Raw genomic sequence first — 18333 nt, forward strand, 5'->3', positions numbered from 1 at the left:
TACTACTAACTCAGAAAGTGCTCCACATTGTATAAATCAGTTTGCCAAGTGGGAAAGTTGGAGGATAAAAAGAGAAAAATGTTGCAATAACAAAAATATGAAGAAAATTAGAGGCCAGAGCAGATACTGACACTTGACTAGCCAAGAGTGCATTGTGAGCAAATTTTCTTGGAACGATTAAATTAATTACTATTCAATATGATAAAAAGCCAACCCAAGAAGAGAAGTTGTATATATATTTTATAATTATATATATATATATATATATATATATATAATATATCCAAGGAATTACTTCAAAATGGAGGAATCGTTTTCTTTGGCACTGCTAATCCTAGAGCTAGCACATGAAACATATTTTTTAAAATTAGATGTTACAGCGCTTGCATATTGATTTCACTCGATGACTCAGATAGTCTTTTACATGATAAATAGAATTACTCTCATATATTTTTCTCTTTTTTACATTTAAGTTTTTATGATTGCTTTAACATTTTATCTAAGCCAAAAATAATAACTAAATATTATTTCGGCCCACTTGCACTGTAAATATCCTCTTAAATCATTATGTCCCATTTTTCATGTTAAGATAAAGCTGACCCAAAGAAAAGTCATCAGGATTTAAGGGTTTCAAAACTTACCATTTATAGAAAAAAGCAAGGGAATTTTGAGTAATTAAATATTTGCCAGCATCACACTTTCCTGCATGGATCCCTCATGAGATTGGGTCAACTGCAACTCATTGTTTTGGCCCTCAGATTGTTTTTGCCTTTAGTAACCCTGTTCTGCACACAGATTCCCAAGCCAGAACCTGAAGAATCCTTTTGTATTCTTCATTTTAGCCTGCACTGAACCATGTGAGCTTCCTTAAGTGTCCCTGTTACTCTAATGCCCTTTGACTTTCAGTGGTCAGAATTTCATCACCAAAAGCAGGTGCAGATATCCACCCCACCAAGGTCCCTCCTCCATATGTTTCAGGCTCAGGTTCCCTTTATCTTAACACATGTCCTACTGCAATTGTGCATTTGCCCCATCTCCTTCTGTGGAAAGCTCAATAGGCAGGATCTTGTCTGTCTGTTCTTCAGCACTTAACACAATGCCTACACATAGTCTGTACTTGGTGTTTGTGCATGAGATTAAACCACAGGTTAAGATTATTTACCTCTTTGAGACAGAGTTTTGTATAACCCAGAGGAGCCTAGAGCTTACTGTATAGCATAGGATGACTTTGAGCATTTTCTCCATTATGTGAGGGTTATGTATCACCACACTAGGTTACCTAGGCTGAAGATCAAAGCGAGACCTTAAAGAATGCTAATCACACAATCAACCAACTTAGACACATAACCCAGCCTTCTTTTGCATTTGTTTGCTTGGTGGTGGTGGTGGTGGTGGTGGTGGTGGTGGTATCTTCAATTTTATCTTGGCAGAGAGAGGATCCTGGTTCTCATCCATATAGACTAAACAAGCACGCTACCATTAAGCCACTAACCCAACTCCTTAGGAAACTATTTTATAAACAGATTCTATAACCTCTAAATGTGTTTGTACAAGTTACTTAGCCACAGGATTTTTGTTGTTTATAATTCTCAAGAAGGTCATAGAGATTTAGTATATACTGTATAGTCATGCCATCTTTGAAGAAATACTTACTGACTATAGGACAGAAAAACCTCAGAGGACAACAGGAAACTGGGAGTCTCCCAGAGTGACTGGATCTCATCTTCTACTTCGTGCTTCTCTGCTAAAGTCACATAGTGAGCAGCCATCCTCGAAGGAACTGGGGAGTTAAACTCTTGATCCCCATCAAAACAATATCTATGGCTAAATCTACTTAATTAAAATCACGTCTAGGGGCTTCAAACAGAAGCCTTCTTCTAGGAACCTAAAAATGCTTAACAGGACACTGTGTCCTGTCTTCATTCATATGTGAGAACATCCTGGCTAAACATTAATTATAGGCCAGTCCCAGAACTTAAGAGAAAGCAGTGATAAAAAGGGGGTGGGCAGAGAAGGTTGCTGTGGTGGCCCATTCCTGGAATTATAGTACTTAAAATAGGCAAGCAAGAGGATTATTTTGGGGGCTGGAGAGATGGCTCAGTGGTTAAGAGCACTGACTGTTTTTCCAGAGGTCCTGAGTTCAAATACCAGCAACCACATGGTGGCTCACAACCATCTATCATGGGATCAGATGCTCTCTTCTGGTGTGTCCAAAGACAGCTTCAATGTATTAAATAAATAAATAAATAAATAAATAAATAAATAAATAAATAAATCTTCTTTAAAAAAGAGGATTATTGATTCAAGACCAGCTTGGGCTACAGAAGAACCAAACTAATAGATCAAAAACCCACGCAGCTTCCATTCTAGTGGATAAAAATTAGTAAAATTTTCATTAAATGAGATAAAGAAAATAAAAGAATGAAATTCATAAGAATAAATGGGGCTATAGGAATAAATGGGAGCCAGAGGTGCAAAGGAGGAGCGGGAACAGATATACTAAAAGGACGTAAGCAGCGGTGGGGGACAACACAGCATGACAGCAGCTCAGGTAAAGGTTGGTGCATGCAGACCTAGAGGCCCTAGCAGATTCAGTATCTCCCCATCAAGAGAGCACTCATTTGCATGTTGACCTTGGCAACAGGGCCTGCATACTAAGACATAATATCATGGGATGAATGCAAGTCAAGCTCTGAAAGGCAAGGGTCTTCTGGCAGCATGAAGTTCCGCAGTACTACACTGAAAGGACTCAGGGTTGATAATGTTTACTAAGGAGTCATTGGAGGTCTTGCTATATGGTGTAGCATGCTGTGGGAGATTCCGGGTGTTTCCCCAAATATTGAGGTGTGAGAGGAAATATAGAAGGGAAGATGCAAGATTCTTTTTGCAATCCAGGAGAGAAATGGTAACTTGGACTTGAAGGGAGTCAGTAGTCGGAGGTGAGGAGGAGTCAGAATCTTGTTGTGCTGCCTAACAGTAAATGGTCAGAGGAAAATACAGCAGTAACCAAGAGAGTATCTTTAACTAGCTGCAGGATAAACATGGCCTTGGCTGCGCTAATTAAGAGAACAGGAAGTACAGGTTGGAAAAGTCTGGTTGGAAGGATGCTATCAGGCAACTGAATGCATTACATGACAGCAGGTATGAGCCTAGAGTTCAGGGTGGAGTCTGGATTGGAAAATAAATGGGAAGCATATACAGCACAGGCAATGAGCCCAACAAAAAGTGAATCTGAGTAGAAAAGAGAGGCAAAGAAGAGATCAAGTCCATGACAGTACAAATTAGATCAAGGAAACTGAGGAGGATGGGTGAGCCTGGACAGATCTGGAATTGCTGAGTCCAGAGAAGGGAAGTAAGGAAAGAGGGACTAAGGGAGCTACATGTTGCTGCTGAGCATTTATGAGGGGTCTTAAGCTCTAGTCTGAGAGTGTCAAAGTTCCTTACAACTGAGGACACTCTCAGTGAAAGTAGATATGCAGAGGACAATGGTGGGTTCAGGAGAAATCAAGCCAGGGAGTGATAGGAAGCTCGATGAAGTCTGTAAGATTTCTCAGAAGACGACAGAGAAAGGTGAGCTGAGTAGAGATAGGGCTAAGTATGGAAGGCTTTTGGTTTAAGTTGTGAAAAGTAACAGTATGTATGTCTGTTTATAGAATTTATTCCAGAGAGAAGAACGATTGAATGGTTTAAGAAAAAGAATTTCTAGGATTTGCCCACGAATAAGGGAGTGAGAAAGGGATAGAAAGCACCAACAAACATTGCCTTAGAGGATCTCAGAGAGCTTCCTCTGGTAGTGAACCATAGGAGTTGATAGGTAGACTGGGAACTTAGAGGTTCTCTCCTGCTTGTCTATTGTCTGGGTGATGTTAGATAGAGAAAGCCAGACAAGGAGGCAATGTTTATGAATAAAGGGCAAAGCGAGAAGCATCTGTCTACGACAGCAGGTGGAGCTACACTGTGACTTAGAAAAACTAAAGGTCTACATTCTGCCTCCACGCATGTGTCATGAGCCCATTCAAAATAGCTCTGGAAATAGATGTTCTTTCAAGACATAGAGCTGTATAGTAGGGACCTAAGAGTGAAGAGAAAAGTGGAAGCATTGGGGCATCAAAGGAGACACTAGAGTTACATTTTAAAACTGGGAAGCAAAACAGATGGGGAGTTTTGGTGAAGGGCATGGATGACAGAAAAAATTAGTTAAAGGACTGGGTATTGGACATTGCAGGTGACGTGTGGTGGCAATGACAAAAGTTATACTAATCACTCTAAAAATGCCATCATACACATAGGTGCCTGGAGCTCATGTTTGAATGTCTGCTTGAATTGATGGGTAAAAGGTGAAGTTGGACGTTTTATCTTGCTCCTGTGTTGTGCTAGCTCTATCAAGAGATCTCATTTTGAAAGTCAATAATCTAACTTATAACCCCTGGGAGATATTTGAAAACACTAAAGACCTCTTTAGGCTGAGAATCCTTATTTTTCTGGGGAAGATTTACTTTCAGGGTCGAATTTAGGACTGATATATTAGAAACCTTCCCCAAGTTATCCCACTATGAATCCAAAGCTGAAAATCTCTACCAAGAATGTGTGACCCAGGAGAACAAGATTATTGCAGGTAGGTCTAGGACTGCAGGGCCAAGAAACAAGATATCTCACCTCTGTGGTTATAAATATAGATGATTAGAAAGTGTACTAAAATGACAATAGCCCAGGTGCCTCTAGGTTACTACAAAAAGTATGTAGGTATCATATATGGGTAAAAGCAAGAGTGATGGGAATGATCTGGGGGGGGAAAGTGTAAAATAAATGCGCTTACCTAAACCTTGATTCAGGAGTTTGTTCCCACTTAGAAAACCAACTACAGTCCACAGTACAGTACAGTGTTTCAGGAGAAACACTGGTGTCAAAAGACATAAAGCTTAGATGGGGAATAGAAAATGTAAACATTGTAATAGGACATCATTCTGGAGGGTTCCACTGCCTGGTTGTACAGCAAAAGAAACCTATTTATACTCAGGGGTCTGATCTTCAAGCAGGGCAACAACAGAGAAAGGGTACAGGACTTCAGAGCAGTGTGAGACTTTGCCAGGCTTCTCTCTACTTTTCTGTGGCATTGTCCAGCACTGTAACACACCATTTCTTACAAGGCAGTTACATAGGTCGACACAGGAACTGCACAGTATAGAGATTCTGTGATCATAGCAGTCATTAGGCGAGAAAATGAGTGCACTTTCTCAAGTACCTACAACATTCACTTCAAGATCAGCTTCTCGCGTTCTAGATGCTCCATCACTCATGGATATACGGAAAGAAAAATCTGTTCCATGTGTATGAAAACAAAATTACCATGCACCAATCAGGCTAGGCTCTCAAAAATTTCTGTCCACTGTGTAAATGGAATTCTTTCTTCCATGTAATAAACTCTTCAAAGAAACTAGAGGTTTGTAATATGCCTTGGGGTCTCTTTATACCTATTGGAATTAGGATAATATCACTGTTTGTTTAACAGAGTATCAATCTACATAAAGAAAACTAAGGCAAGTCATGAGCTTAAGGGTTGGGTATAAGTCATTAAGGAAACACTGTGAAATAAAATAAGCACTAAGAACTTAAGCTAAAAGGAATAGGCAAGCATGGAAACTGGAAATTCAAATATAATCTCAAGAGAAAGACTCCATATGATCCCGGGGTGGGGGTACCTCAGAGAACTGCACCCAGAACTCAGCATTTATGAGCCTATGTATATCCAGAATGGTGACAGACAGGGAAGTTGTAGGGGGTAATGTAAACTCTTAGACACAGCCAAGTGAAAGAGAATCCATATGTCTGAGGGATGTCATTCAAAGACAGATGGTAAAATGGACTCTCGAGACAAGACTTGTTGAGAATACAAAATCAGTAATCCCACGGTCAGTTAATCAAGAAAGCTTTAAGATGGGGCAGTGTTTTAGTCAGAGTTTCTATTGCTGCGAAGAGACCCCATGACCATGGCAACTCTTATGAAGGAAAACATTTAATTTTGGCTCAGTTCAGAGGAAAAGTTTAGTCCGTTATCACCATGGCAGGAAGCACAGTGGCTTTCGTGCAGAAAGGGTGTTAGAGAAGTTTCCCAGTTCACCATCTAGATCCTTGCTTCGAGAGAGAAAGAGTGAGCCCCTGAGAACGACCTTGAGATTCTGAGACCATGAAGCCCACCCCCAGCAACATACTTCCTCTAATAAGACACTCCTAATCCCACAAGGCCTCCCTTTAATGACACCCCTCTCAGCATTATGAGGCCATTTTTATTTAAGCCACCACAGACAGATAACCAAGGCCAAAACTTAGACCAAGAAATAATAAAGTCAGTTGTCAGATCAGTATTGTCATGTAGCTATCTGATAGTACATGGCTTTAGGAAATTGCATACATATACATGTCAATCAACATACCATAGCTAGTCACTAGCACATTACATGTGCTCTGAATTTGACAGCAAAACTCACATTTAAAAATCCAGTTTGAAAGAGATTGCCTTCTATCTCTCCCTACAATTAGTGCAAATATCAAGTATATTAAACTGCTTCCAAATTTGCATGATTATAGATAATGGTTGGCATCTGTACCCTCATCCACTTCTGGTTCTCGGGAGTATGGTTGTTTTGTTTCTGTTTTTCCCTCTTGATGCTGGCTTCTCTTCTACGGATTAGAAAAGTGTAGCTGACAGTCTCTTGCGTTATAGAAGTACCTTAGAATTGTGTTGTGTCAAGTTCACTGACAGATTTAGAGATTAATTTCTAGACTTCTCACGGCGCTGAAGAAGCTCTCTAAGATCTCGAAAATGGCAACAATATTGACTCCCTCTTACTAAAGGTTACCTGTGTCCACATTCCGCTGTAATGCAAGAGGAAAGTTTAACTGCAGTAAATATCATCGTTGTTTTCCCTTTATGGGAAAACTGCTTCACAGGGAAACAAATCTTGCCAACATAAAAAATAGTTTGGCCCCCAGAAGAACAGTGTGTACAAGAACATGTCTCTTCTTTTATTCAGCGAGGACGGGAAGCTGTTGTTAAACCAATAGTATTAGCATAGCAAAACAATGCTCTGATAGTGTTGAATACTCATGTCTTAGGTCAGATTTTCCAAAACCAAACTATGTGCCAAAGATCTGAATACTAGAAGTATTCAAAACAGGGATTTGAGCGTGACCTATGAGCTATTTGGATTGTGTTGGAGTTGGTAGGGAAACTTTGCCCCACCAAATACTTTGGCTTACACGCATCTCCAAATCGGTGTTTGGCTACATTTTAAGGTCTGTGCATTTTCAGGCAAATGCAATCCATATGTTGCAGAGAAGCCACAGGTAAATCATCTGAATGTTGCCTTATTAGAGCTCCATGATGTCTGAAATGCCTTTTCGGCTTCTTTAGAGCCTTATATCTTTTCCATGAAGCAGCAGGTAAGTTGCCAAGAGTAAACAAATCAAACAGCAAAAGGTTCGGGTCCAGTTTGAAAGGCTTTGCTTGTTATTTTTTGATCGGGTTCTGTGCTTGGCAATGCTTGCTCCCCATGTCTGCCTGCAGGGCAAAGTGGAAACAGTTGAGCACTATATTTCCAAACTGGTTCATTGACATTTGAGAATAATGTAGTACAGACAGAATCAGCATGTTTGGCAGGTGAGTGATACCTAATATGACCTTGGAAAGTAACTTTCCACTGCTTAGATGCAGTTCACGGCATGAAATAATCTTATATACACTACAAGACCCAGGTCAGGACAAGTAGCCATGCAGGAGCCTAGACTTGGGATTTATCAAATTTTCTTGTATGTCTTTAGGTGGAGTGGCTAAAGAATGAAGACATAATTGATCCTGTCGAAGATCGGAATTTTTATATCACTATCGATCACAACCTGATCATCAAGCAGGCACGACTCTCAGATACAGCGAATTATACCTGTGTTGCCAAAAACATTGTTGCCAAGAGGAAAAGCACCACAGCCACCGTCATCGTGTATGGTAAGAGGACCCTCAGGTTCTCAGTCCGGCACATGCAAGCGATTCGTTCTCATTTATAGCATTATTGTATTATAAAATATCCAGCTACCGATTCTTTTAGACTCCCACCACTGTTTCTTCCAGCCTCACGGATGGTCAGTTGGTTTAATTACTTCCAGGAGGCTCATACGTGTGATGAAGCTTTGGTAAGTTGCTGGAAACCGACTGCATCTGCTGCTTCTCAGGGGTCTCATTCTCCAGGAGGAATGGTACCAAGGGGACCTGACTGAGTTTGAGAGATAACAAAGCTCTAGAAGGAACAGTGACGGTTCTTCGACTCTAAACTCTGGCCCGTGATTGCACAAACACAAGAAATATGAAACCAGTAGATTCCATAAATATACTTGGTGCCCACCCACCCCTAGAACTTGCTTTCTCCCAAGGACTGTTGAGCCATAATAAAGACAACTATGGTCAAGGGAGTGTCATTCCTACACCATGGCCTCCTGAAGGGATTTTGCACTCTCTAGTCCCCTTTAGCCTGCTCATCTCTTAATCTGTAGATTCTCTTCAAGTGTCAACAGTTTCACATTCCATTTTGGTGGGGCCTCCATGCTCTTACCTCCCTTGGGAGCTGATACTTTTTCCCTAGCTGTTTCTCAAGACAATTCATCCCTCAGCTCTGCTCACTGTTGTTTCATACACTAAAAGATTATGCTGTGTATTGACATAATTCTCAGAAGATTGGATCTTCGTTATGTTTATTTATTGTCGCAGAAAAATCTAAACCCCAAGTATTTGAGGTGGGTTTCCTCTTGAACAAGGAACCCAGACTTTACCTCTACTCAGAAAATAGGGAAGCTGTCTCTCCCTATTTATATGGTCTGCCTTATGCCTCGATTTTCATGGCCTGTGAAGTAGGTGCTGTCACTTGGGATAGCCTGGCAATTACTTCAGAGACTCTTAAAGGAGATAAGAATAGGATAAAATAAGAGTGTTTTATGCCATTACAGCTGTTCCACCATTTTCATAAGTTGAGGGCAATTTAATAAAAGCACCTCCAAAGAGGTTGCCCTGACCTTCCCCCATTTGCTTTAAATATAAGAGGAGTTCCCAGGAAAACCACCTCCTGTATACTAAAAAGTAAAGAAATATCTTACCATTGAGGACAGAAAGTTAAAAACAGGAGAGTTCTATACAGTTCTTATTCAGTTAACTCAACTCTTAGTAACCTTTTCGTAGCTTAGCATTCCTGGGACCACTCTGCTTACTTCTCTATGATCTTCCTATGATGGATAAACATGTGTTGAATCCACTTGAGTGTTTTTAATCTATCATATGTAAGTTCAATTCCCATACCAAACTGAAAATACAGAAATTAGGTTGTTTCCTCTCCAACAATACTGTTGTGTGGTTGGGTTGTGTACTGGCAAGATGAAGAGTCACAGGAACAAAAGCCATCATGATGTTCCAGAAGCTACACATAGTTTTACGACTGCCATTTTAATTACAGGATAGAAGCATTCTAATGTTTTGTAATCCCCTGATTACTCTGGAGTTTACTTTCCTAGTCCAGATAAATGGCTATGTTGAATTGTAACAACTGTATTTCTTAAATCACTAGAAGTTGTTTTGTACTTTTTATCTTAGTCTAAATTGCCTGAAACTCTTGCTTAACAACATTTAAAATGCAAAGAAGCAATGGGACCCAATCATAATATGTGCCAATCCTAAATGACTGATGAAGGCACACTATAAATAGCTGTATTCTATAGGTATTTAATATAGATGCAAATCTCTTTCTACTTATAGCATAATTTCAACATCTCCAAATGCAATGAGAACATTGTTATTAGAAAGGATCATACACAAATAACGAGAATTTTTAAAAAATATTTTTATTGGATATTTTCTTTACATTTGAAATGTTTCCCATCCAGATACCCTGTATCCTACTCCCCGGCCCCCTGTTTCCATGAGGGAGGTCTCCCTCCCACCCATTCACTCCCTTTTGCCTCTCTTCCCTGGCATTCCCCTACACTGGGGCATCGAACCATCACAGAACCAAGGGCCTCTCCTTCCATTGATGTCTGACAATGCCATCCTCCGCTACATATGCGGCTGGAGCCATGGGTCCCTCCATGTGTACTCTTTGGTTGGTGGTTTATTCCCTGGGAGCACTGGGGTGTCTGGTTGGTTGATATTGTTATTTTTCCTATGGGCTTGCAAACCTCTTCAGTTCCTTCTGTCCTTTCTCTAACTCCTCCATTGGGAACCCCATTCTCAGTCCAATGGTTGGCTGTGAGCATCCACTTCTGTATTTGTCAGGCTCTGGCAGAGCCTCCCAGGAGACAGCTATATCAGGCTCCTGTCAGCAAGCACTTCTTGGCATCTGCAATAGTGTCTGTGTTTGGTGACTGTATTTTAAACAAGATAAAACAAAGATAAAGCAATGAGACTTGGATCAGCAGCTATCTGGCTTTTTAACCTATTTTAGGGGGTGTTCTCTTTCTCTGTAAATCTGTGTCTGCAATAAGTAAATAATAAACAAGTAAATAAATAAATCTGATTTTTTATGTCAGAGTAGAATGTCACTAGACTAGTAACTGTAGATGTAGAGTCCCAGTTTCCCGTGCTCCAAAGCAGCATGCATGGCAACATTGTGACATTTCAGGTTTTAGAGAGCTGATCCAGGAACTTCATTTGGGAACTCCAGTTGAAACTCTACCCGTCAACTGTGTGCTCCTGGTTTTCATGGCTCCATAAATTGACTAGCCAAGGCTCGTGAATTTCGGGCTCATCAATCCACAGGATTACAATATCTAATTATCATTTCTTCTGAACTTCTTTCATAGCTCCTTTTTTTATTTCTGTCATTTTGGGCTTATAAATATATATCTATTAAGGAAAATTTGGAAAAACACAGAAAAAGTCAAAGAAGAAAATATCTTTAGTGCTGTAATTTACCAATAGTATTTTTGAAATAAATATGATACCACTAGTATTTTTTATGCATAGATAGCGCATTAAAATAAAAACCACATGTTATTTTTATTTAATGTACAATGTTAAACACCTAGGTTTTATTAGAAAACCCCTTAATTTATCATTTTAATGGCATACATAAAAATATACAACAATATTTTCCTATTTTTTAACATCATAGGTTCTTCTAATTATCACACACTTAAAAACATTACAAAAATACCTTGTTTGGGTCTGTAAAACTAGTCCTATTTCTTTACTGATGAGTGAGTACATTTCCTAGAAAATATGATTTGTAGCGAATCTTTTGAATGTAGAGTCTGTGTTGCTTCTGTCGCTGACTCTTTTCTTAAACTTTGGAGGCAAATGCACACACTTGTCCTATAATATTTTAACTACCAGCAGATAATTTATGTTGTAAATTGTTTCATCAAAGAGAAAACATAAATATAATGTACATTTTGATCTATTTTTTAAATCATACTATTTTCTAGAGGGGATGTCTAGAAATGAATAGTGTGAGTCATGTCAGATTCTGGATTTATAGGGATATATATATATATATATATATATATATATATATATCATGGATTAGCCTTCTGCTTAAGATGTCACATACGTACTAACCCCTCTGTCACACATCATGAGTCACCTTCTGCACAAGATGTCACATATATAAAGATATCACATATCTCCTGACCAATCTGTCCCATACCATGATTGGCCTTTCTGCACAAGATGAGTATCCACTTGAAATGTGCTAACCAGTTACCGGCTCAGTCAGACTGCTGACTTTATTTAAAACTCAAATGCTACGAGATTTAATTCTGTAATTGGGTTCACATGTAGGTTTGTGAAACTGGATAAAAATTCCTTGAAAAGCTATGAAGTCTGCAAATGCTGAAGAAAAATAATTCATCATTTGTTCTTTAAGGAATCAATGCGATTTTGTTCAGTTGCCACACTTCAAAGCTCACATGGTATCAGGATGTAAACATTTATCATGTGAGATGAACCGTCAAGAGTAATTTTTTGGAATTTGGGTAGTGGGATGTACCTTATTAAAAAAAAACTGTTAGCCAAGAAAAATGAACACCATCTTATTTATTTTTATAAGTGAGTTACGCGTGGAAAATAATTTTGTATTCACATTCTCAGCTACCCAGCAAAACTGCGAACTGCTGTCTGTGGCCTCCTCTAGCATTGAAATCTTGCTTTTTTTATGGGTACATGGAGTATGACTCTGGTCTGTCTGCTGTGTGATTTGTACGTGTTGGACATTCCTCTATGTTTAACTCATGCTTTGTGGTTTGTCTCCTTCAGTTAATGGTGGCTGGTCCACCTGGGCAGAATGGTCTGTGTGTAACAGCCGCTGTGGGCGAGGATATCAGAAACGCACAAGAACCTGCACCAACCCAGCCCCCCTCAATGGTGGGGCCTTCTGCGAGGGGCAGAGTGTACAGAAAATAGCATGCACCACGTTATGCCCAGGTAAATAAAGGATCCTCTTCTTCCAAGTTCTTCTACCATTTTGAGAACATATACTGGAAGTATATGCAAACACCTAACCTAGACTGAGACGTGTGGTGGCCATTACTTGAATTCATTCTACAGTATTTACCTTGCTGAGAAGTCAGATTCCTCCAAACGTTCTTAACTTTATCGTGTAAACATGTAACGTGCTATAAGAGGCCAAGCACCATTAATGTAATCCTACGTTTCTAGTTAAGTTGGGAGAGGCAAGATTGCACATCTTGTAATTCTAATGATTTGGACAGCATTAAAAACCACATAAGTGCTCTCTCGCTCTGGCCTTCCTTCTGCTCTGCCCTCTCATCCCCTCTCCCCTCTCCCTCCATGTGCTCACGGTCAACCTCTACTCCTCTACTTCTCTATTTTCTCTCTCTCTCTCTTCCTTTCTCTGCTTCTACTATCCTCTTGACTCCCCTTTCCATGCCCTGAATAAAATATATTCCATACAACCCCCCCCAAAAAAAAGCAAAAAACCATAACATTTGAAATAGCAACCCTCGACGTTCAGAAATCCATGGAAATTAATAGGAACTGAAACTTAGGGAATGTTTTATACTGGAATATTTGATGTGTGGTGTCAGTTTCTGGACAGTGGCAAATAAAACATTTGGAAAGAATTAAAAGAAGGGCTAAGCTGTGTGACACATGAGATAGCAGATCGGGAAAATACAGCACAGCCAGCTCATTCTTATCTGTGTGTCTTGGTCATCTGTCTTATAAATTATTTGCAGTGGTTCCTATACCAAGACTGTGTCTCTTTGCCTCTTGGAATCATCATGCAGTATTTCATATTTCTATCAGGTCTTGACTCAAGGTAAATTTGAGTTAATAGTTACCCAGATACAAACCATATCCCAAACTTATTAAAACGCCTAGGCGTATAATATATCCAGAAGTTCAGCTAAAGTGGTTTTTTAAATAGTGCACAAATTCAGTGTACTCAATGGTCAGGGTTTCTGTTATCAATAGCAGTGCCTCCTTAGCACTCTGCTTTGCTGAACTTTCTACTGTTCACCCTTTTAATAAAACATTCTTCAGAAATGGGAGGAAAGAAAAATGTTATCTACAGGTAATATTTTCAAGTATTGATTCCAAGTAACAAAATGGTTTCCTGCACTGAACCACTGAAGACTCTTTATGGAACACATTTGGACATGAGGGTGAGCTTAGACGTTCAGATTCTCCTATACACTCTCCCTTATTTGACCTAGTTCTGACTCCTGTAATTCAGAGTCCTTTAACCCTTGTCATTGAAAGAACAATAGGGGTGTACACACACACACACACACACACACACACACACACACACATGCATGCACACAGATGCACACATATATATACCTGCATGCATGCACACACACAAATGAACACACACATACACACATGCATACAAACGTGTGCATGTATACACATACACATACATACACTCACACAGACAAACATACACACACATATGTGCTAGCACTTTAAGTAACAAGCACATAATTGATGATCTGCAGCAAAGCAAATATCATTGCTTTGGGTAACTGGAGTCGATATATAGTTGACTGCGTAGTATGGAAATACTAACATGTTCCTTAATTTTGAACATGGACATATTTTTACCTTAGTGTACATTATGATTGGTATATTTACTTAGTAAAAAGAAAGATTTGCCAAATACTATAAAGTACTAAAATTTATATATTTAAATGTTCCAGATTTGAGATGTTTCAATGCTTAATAAATGATGCTTGGCATTATTTCATGTGAAATCCTACATAATCATAATTATTTATGTATTTCAAAGAAAATTTAAACACTTGGTTTAATGGTTTAATGCTATTTCTTTGATACACTTAAAATGATTCATTTCGAAGTATAATAATTTATAGAGATATCTCAGCTCATCATTACTGAGATTTCTTATGAGTAATCCACCAAAATTAGAATGAAATTGAGTCAATTCTATATTACTATATCACTGCCAAACTAGAAATTTACTTAAATATTATTTCAGGGTGAATAGAAATGTGTGTACCATCAAATGATAAAATGGAATCATCAAATAGATGACAAATAATACTGTCTTTATAAGAAGGAATAGCGAAGGTTTCGGCCAAATGAAGTGTCATGGATGACCAAAAGCAAACAAAGAATATAGAGGTCAAGAGATGGGGAGGGGGAAGAGAGAAGGAAAAGAGAATGGATGAGTTTCTTCACTGCTACATGTCCTTTGCTTCCAATTCTCATACATGTTCTCTTTCACTGGTTACTTGACACTATAAGTAACGAAATCTTTGATCAAAAAGGAAACCCTCTAATAATCAAGATAGTATCCAGAAGACTCCCCTTTAGTGAATAAAGAGGAAATGTGATACCTTGCTTACATAGCTCCTGGTGTCCCAGTATGCCTCCCTGACCCATTGGAGGGAACAAAATGCACAGACCTCCCAAAGGCAAAGCATGCATCCTTCACGAGAGGCTAAAGCAGACTGCAGGATTCTCACTGGGGTACCTTCTTCTATTCTTGTTGTTATTTGGGAATTGTACTATGCTTCCTTTACCCATTAAGTACTGCTCCTTCTGACCACATGCTGCCTCTTTTTCACGGCAGTGGATGGCAGGTGGACTTCGTGGAGCAAATGGTCAACTTGTGGGACTGAGTGCACCCACTGGCGGAGGAGGGAGTGTACAGCACCAGCCCCCAAGAACGGGGGTAAGGACTGTGATGGCCTGGTCCTCCAATCCAAGAACTGCACCGATGGGCTGTGCATGCAGGGTAAGTCAAAGTGAAGTAATGCAGGCGTTGAAGGGATGGGCAACGAGACCATTTGGATATCTGGAAGGAATGTTAGTGATTGAGAATGTTGAACAATAAAATTGCAATGATACAGTTCTGTTTAGCGTTCTTTCATGACTGGTAAAAGCTATTCTCTTGGGAACCGGAACGGATAATATCTGTATAATTAACAAACGGGACACACAGTGTTGCTTTCACTCAAGCAAGAAACAATTTGGCATTTCCATGCAGCGGCTGTCACTCTTTTTAGACCAGAGTTGAATTACCTTGCGTGTACAGGTACCTTAAACTCCACATAGAGTCAAAGCATGTCTTCCAACAAGTAAGCTATTTATTTGTAATTTATGCCTGGCACTGAACCAATATCTTTGAAATATAAAATATACAAGGACAGTAAATGTTTCTGTGGGTACTTTTACGAACCTACAGTAAATCTTTAGTAGGAACATCTTCGCAACCTCTTGAAACTGCTGGGTCTGTGTTAAAAATTACCTCCCGGGTATAATTTATCTTACTCAAGGAGAATACTTTTGATACAATAATTTCAATGAGTGTAGAAGGTGACTCAGGTGCTGTGGTAGATGCAAGAAGCTATATTCTCTATTTTTTTTATGTCTTATGCATATAACTCTTTCTGTGAAAGGGTAGCTTGCTTTGAATACTTGCAAATTTCCAAACATTTGTTGCTAGAACTCATCCTCTCTGCTCCTGGCCATGAAGTAAAGTACATACAATTGTTCAGGCAGATGGATTAAACAACGTGCTTTTGTGATTCTCAACTAATGGTGGCCAAATGTTGACATTGCTCATGCTCGCACAACTGTAATGAGCTGTATCCACAGAAGGGTATTTGTGTTTGTTATTTAAGGAAGAACACGTATTTTGTCTTCACCGTACACATGCAATTTTGTTTACTCTTCAGAGTCTGTGCACACAAGGACCTTTAGAAAGAAATCTTACTTAAAGTGCAAATACGTAATCGTGTTGCTCAGGTCGAATGAAAATCCAGGAGCCTCTCAATTGGGCTCCACAAATATCGCGATGCTACTAAACTTCTGATGATTAGGGACAGCTACCATTTCCACAAAGGCAAAACTGAAGGGAAGACAGCTGATTTATTAATTATCTGTCTAGAGGTACAGGCTTCACATCCGGACAAGAGTTTTCGTTGAGGACCAAAATAACAACATGAATATATCACTCTTATTTCATATTCTCCTTTACTGTGAAACAATCTGATCGATGTAACTGAGAAGTACGAATATTTGCAGGGTTTGTGAGTTTGTTTTTCTTTAGTACTTTCATCCTGTCTCGATACAATAAAACGATGTTGCAGAATATTAATACCTTTTACTTCTACTCCGCGTATTTAAAATTCTAGGCAACATAGATGGCAATGAGTGTAGTGCTACATTTAGCTGGGACTTTGGACCTTTCTTGTACAAAGTACTTTCTAAACTGTGACATTAGTTAAACCCATGTCATTCAAACTAAGCCATCAGCAGTGCCTCAATATCCAGACCACCTCTCATAGTCAAACTAGGATTTGCCCTTATGATTAGATGTTTGCCAGCAATAATGGTTTGCAGTGTGCTTATAACTGGGAAACACGATTTGGCACACAGGTGGCATTTTTGCTTTGTTTGTTTGTTTATGTGTTGTCTTGCTGTTTTTAAATCAAGTCTCTTGTTGGACAAAAGCATTTTGGCATTTGGATTGAGGTCTTTCAGGTAAAAAGCCGTCCTTTTCTGCTGCTATGATTTCCTATGCTAGCAGTTCCTACCAAGTCAATAAACTCTCTCATCTGTCCTCCTAGATCTACCCTGGCCTAGCCGAGAATTGTAGTCTATACCACTATTGATTTCCCGGGGACTAAAACAGCGAAAGAGATATTGCTTTGCAGTATAATTACAGTATTTTACAGTGTTAAGCTCTAAGCTTAGAATTTCTCGTGAAGTATTGCTACCAAAGTTTTGCAAAGAAATATTACCTTTGGTTGGAAAAACAAGAGCCTATTTAGCAATGAAACTCTGAAAGCTTGGAGAAAGGACAATGTCCATGTTCAGAAAAGGAATGAGGTAGAGCAGGAAGCTACAGAGGTATAATTACCACTGAGGAATTTATCATCAAATACACATTTGCTTAGGGGTCATTCATATCTTAAATATCTTAAGTTATTTAGTAAAAATATTACGTGAAAACAAAGCTGGTCTACTCAGTGTCAAATCGGGTATGAAATAAAACAATTGAATCTACTCAAAATTATATACAAATAATTCTAATAATCCTGTTATAAATTTTGTCATACTGTTGTGCAAATGAAGCTCTGAGTTCCTCAGGGATGTGAGTAGGACCAAGAGTTTCATAGAATCCACGGCATATTATTTCTCAATAAGCTAGATTGGCACACAAGATTGATGAAAGATGAAATTAATAGAAAATGCTGTTTCTAATATTTAGTCGTTATTTTCAAAACCACCAAATTCTGACACATTCATTTCTTTACAGCCTAAATATGAGCACCTTTGATTCAAGGCATGTAGACATATTAGTTTTAAACATGATTACTACATATATATATATATATATATATATATATATATATATATATATACAGAGAGAGAGAAAGAGAGAGAGATATGACAGAGATACATAGAGAGAGATAGAGACAGAGAGAGAGACAGAGAGACAGAAAGAAGGGAGGACAATCTACATGTGCCAGGAAGGCAATTATAAGGGAAACGGAGAAGAGGCTGTTAGAGATGCCAAAATGGCCAAGAGCCAAAATGGACATGATTGGGTCTTAGAGTACATGGGAGTCAGGATTTGGCTTGGGGTCAGAATCTTTGTGAAAGAATTGGGCTGAGACTTGGAACAAGGACTCAGAATAAATCTGTAATTCATTCATTGTTGCCAAGAATGAAAAATAACTAGAACTTTTCTGCCCACCATTCCAAGGACACCTAAAGAAAATCATGGTAAAGAAAAGAAAAAATAAAGTCTTCATTTAAGTGAAGTCTATAGTGAAACCACAGAGTTATACACAGTTGTAGTG

At 38.9% G+C, this 18333-nt stretch overlaps 1 protein-coding gene across 2 annotated transcripts in view; it reads left to right on the top strand.

The window, feature by feature from the left end:
* Unc5c (unc-5 netrin receptor C) overlaps positions 1-18333 on the top strand; it is a 372474-nt gene that overhangs the window by 292854 nt on the left and 61287 nt on the right. For both annotated transcript variants that reach the window (NM_001415084.1, NM_199407.2), the window contains 3 exon segments: positions 7819-7999; positions 12287-12454; positions 15093-15257. In NM_001415084.1, the coding sequence (NP_001402013.1) occupies positions 7819-7999; positions 12287-12454; positions 15093-15257 (514 nt within the window).

The sequence above is a fragment of the Rattus norvegicus genome, chromosome 2 (genome assembly GCF_021556685.1).
Source record: "Rattus norvegicus strain SHRSP/BbbUtx chromosome 2, alternate assembly SHRSP_T2T, whole genome shotgun sequence".
NCBI lineage: Eukaryota > Metazoa > Chordata > Mammalia > Rodentia > Muridae > Rattus > Rattus norvegicus.